The following is a 3,566-nucleotide window of genomic DNA, read 5'->3' as shown; positions in this document are numbered from 1 at the left end:
CTTGGGCGACTGCACGACCCTAGGACAGACGGACGCCGGTGAGGCAGGGGGTTAGCATTACATGGGGAGGTTGGCATTACCCAAGGGGGTTGGCATTACCTGGGGGTGGCGTTACTCGGGGGCAGTAGGCATTACCGGGGGGGGGGTGGCGTTACCTGGAGGTTGGTGTTACCCCGGGGTTGGCGGGGACGGCGGAAGTTGGCGTTACCTGGCGGGCGAGTTGGCTGGCGAGGCCGTCCTGCCCTTCCCGTCCTTCTCGCGGGCCTTGACGTCCTGCACCTTGCCRCCCGTGGCGTCCCACTCCACGCTGAGGTCCTCCACCCGCAGGTTCTGGTGGGACGTGCTGGCGTCCAGCCGGAACATGAACGCTGGGGACAGCCACCATCAGCGCATCCCCCATGTTCCCCACCTGGCACCGAGGGGTCACGGAGCCCTGGCTCGGCTGGGAAGGGGCAGGAAGGGGTGGCACGGGGGTCCCGCTGAGCGCCCTGCCACCCCTGGTGCCCAACACCACCCCCTGGTACCCACCTCTGGTCTCCAAAGTGACCGGCTCGGAGAACTCGCCCGCTACGGCCTTGTTACACGCCCGCACCCGGAAATTCATGTACTTCATGTCAAACTTCAGCCCTGTGGGCACGGCAGGGTTAGCAGGGGGACACGGGGGGCACCGGGACCCCCACGCTCTCTGCAGAGCCTGGCACCGCCATCCCCACTGGGACAGCCCCAGCTCCCCGCCACCTGCGGTGCCTGCTCCAAGCCTGGCGCGTGCGGGGCTGGTTTTGCCCCCGTGCCCTCACCGGACAGGGTGTACTCGGTGCCCTTGATGCCCTCGATGACCATCCAGGGCTGGTCCTCCTTGGCGCGGGGCGGCCCCTCGAAGTTGGTCTTGCGGTACTCCAGCACGTAGTGGTCGATCTTGCTGTCCTCGTCGGGCATCCGCCAGGCCAGCGTCACGCAGTTGTCGGCCACCAGCGACTCCGCCAGGTCGATCTCGGGGGTGCTGGGCACTGCCCGCGGGAGCAGCTGTGCCAGTCCCGCCTGCGGCAGCCCTGCCGCCAGCCGGGGCGCCCCCGGCCCTGCCGGCACGGCTCCCCCGGGGCACCCGGAGACCCCAGGCAGGGCGCCTACGGACGGCCCGGGCACGGCACCCCAAAGCCCTCCAGGCACGGCACCCRCAGGGTCCCTGGGAACGGCACCCCCAGAAACACGTGGGCATGGCACCCGGGGACTTCTGGACGTGGCATCCACGTAGATCCCATGGGCATGGCACCCCAAAGACCCCAGGACGGCACCCCAGAGACCCTGAGGCCCGAGCACAGCACCCACYGCACCCCTGGGCACGGCACCCCCGGAGCCCTCCCTTCCCGGCACCTCCTTGCCCCTCTGGATGGGGCATCAGAGTCCCCCAGGCCTCGTAGCCCCTCGCTCCCTCCAGCCCTGGCACCCCTCGGTGCCCCCCGCGCCCCAAAGTGCTCCGTACTGGGAGAAACACCACCCTGCCCGGCTGCCTGCCCGCCGTGCCCCGTGCCCCCCGGGACACCCGCGTCCCCGGCACCCGCTGCCCGTGGGCGATACCTGGCAGGAAGGCGAGGGCCTGGAGCAGGCGCCGCTCCTGGGCAAAATCCACCATCAAGTGGCTCATGTTATCGCTCACCTTGGCCTTGAGCGAGAGGCGGAAGGCGGGCGCCATCGTCACGCTGCGCAGGGGCACGAGACGGCCACAGGGACGCGAGTCAGCGGGGCCGGGAGCCGGGCGCTCCCCCGGCCCTGCCCGGCCGCCCCCCACCCTGCGCGGCCGCGGGGAGAGGGTGGGCAGAGCCCCCGGCCCCGTGCCCACGGAGCGGGAGCGGGGCGCGGGTGACGACACGCCGCGGGTTAGTGGGGGCGCGGGGGGCAGCGGGGGGCAGCGGGGGGGCACGGGGGTACCGTACCTATCCTTGATCTGTTTGGCAGCCTTGAGAGCGGAGAGGAAAAGAGGAGAAAAAATAGAGGGTGAGACAGCAATGCCAGGAGCCAGCGTGGTACGGCGTGCCCTGCTCTGGGACCCGCGTGGCACAGCGCGCCCAAATCCCTGCCGCCGAAACCGCGCGGCACGGGGCGCCCACATCCCTGCCGCCAAACCTGCGTGGCAAAGCACASCCAAATCCCTGCCGCCAAACCCGCGCGGCACAGCGTGACCACGTCCCTGCCCTGCTACAGCGCCCATCGCCCCACGGGGACACCCGTGCGGCCACGTGCCCGCAGCAGAAAGAGGCCACGAAGCAGCACCCCCGGGGCAGGCGAACAAGAGGGCCCAGGCGTCCGGGCCCTCCTGTCCCGCACTGCTTTAACCCTCCTCCTCCTCCCCGCCACCACCCGGGCGTCCCGGTGCTCTAACCGGTGCCCGCTTGCCCGGTGCTAATCTAGTCGCGCAGCGGGCGAAGCCAGCCCAGCGTTAACACGGCGCCCAGGCTGGAAAGAGAGCAGAGGTGCCCGCCTGGGGCAAGCGCGGTTACGAGGAGGCATCGGCTGGAGAGCAAGAGGGATGRGAGGCTTCGTGCCGCCATGCCGGGCGTTAATCCGGGGCAGCCAGGCGGGAGGGTGGCTGGCACAGCTCCCCGCTGCCCACCTGGGGGAAGTCGTGGTTGTTGGCGGTCTCCAGGGTCTGGTTGGCCGTCTCCAGCAGCTCCTCCGAGCTCTCCAGGGCCTTGGCGCAAGCTGCCAGCTGGGCCTGAAGGGGGGAGAGCGGCAGTGGGTGGCGGTGGCCGCGGCYGGCGGGCGCGCAGGGCGGGCGCTCACCTGCAGCTCGTAGGTGCGGCTGGCGCGGTCCTGCTTGATCTTCATGAGCATGTTGTCCTTGAGCTCGTCCAGCAGCGCGTACAGGGACTGAAACTCGCCCTCCAGGTCCTCCTGCACCCGGGCCGAGTTGTCCTGGCGGCGACGCTGGGCGTCAGCGAGCGCGGCCCGGCCCTGGCCTCGCTGCTGCCCCGCGCCCGCCCGTCTCTCCCCATCTCCGACGGGTGACGGGGCTGCCCGGGGCCACCCCTGACGCCCTTGGAGAAGGTGGGTGCATGGTGCTTGTGCTCTGGGGGGAGAAGGGGCCCCAGCGAGCCGATGGGGGCACCCACAACAGCTGGGACGGGGCCCCAGCAGGCACCGAAGGCGACGGGGCTGGTGGCGGGGACTGCGCGAGGCCGAAGGCTGGTGGGCGAGGGGGGGCCGGGGCTACCTCCACGTTCTGCAGCATCTGCTTGAGGGCGTAGATGAAATTTTGGATCTCCTCATTCTTCACGGCCAGCGTGGTGATGATCTTCCGCAGCGCCTCCTGCCCCGGCACCGCTGTCAGCGTCCCCCCGCAGCCCCCCGGCAGCGCCCAGCGCCCCGGGGCCGGCTCAGCACCCTGCCCCCCCAGCCAGCCCCTCCCTGCCGGCCGGCGCGTGCCAGGCGCGGAGGGGGCCCAGGCGTCCGGGGCCCTGCGTGGCTCTGCGGCCATGGCAGGCAGCTGCGACATGACTTGGCAAGYGTGCGCGTTGCCCCGGCAGGGAGGGGAACAGCCCCCCGCACGTCCCCCCGGCCCGGCGCTGCCC

At 71.3% G+C, this 3,566-nt stretch overlaps 1 protein-coding gene across 1 annotated transcript in view; it reads right to left on the bottom strand.

The window, feature by feature from the left end:
• Positions 1–3,490, bottom strand: part of FSD1 (fibronectin type III and SPRY domain containing 1) — a 5,010-nt gene extending 1,520 nt beyond the window's left edge. The window contains exons 1-8 of the mRNA XM_026086893.1: positions 3,209–3,490; positions 2,779–2,910; positions 2,609–2,710; positions 1,932–1,954; positions 1,576–1,697; positions 798–1,007; positions 529–627; positions 209–368 (exon numbers count right to left, since the gene is read on the bottom strand). Coding sequence (XP_025942678.1) covers positions 209–368; positions 529–627; positions 798–1,007; positions 1,576–1,697; positions 1,932–1,954; positions 2,609–2,710; positions 2,779–2,910; positions 3,209–3,490 — 1,130 coding nt within the window. The remainder of the gene's footprint in view (positions 1–208; positions 369–528; positions 628–797; positions 1,008–1,575; positions 1,698–1,931; positions 1,955–2,608; positions 2,711–2,778; positions 2,911–3,208) is intronic.
• Positions 3,491–3,566: the final 76 nt, after the last annotated feature.

This window comes from Apteryx rowi, unplaced genomic scaffold, assembly GCF_003343035.1.
Source record: "Apteryx rowi isolate R43461 unplaced genomic scaffold, aptRow1 scaffold_1199, whole genome shotgun sequence".
NCBI classification, from domain to species: Eukaryota; Metazoa; Chordata; class Aves; order Apterygiformes; family Apterygidae; genus Apteryx; species Apteryx rowi.
This window is presented reverse-complemented; position numbering and strand designations above follow the sequence as displayed.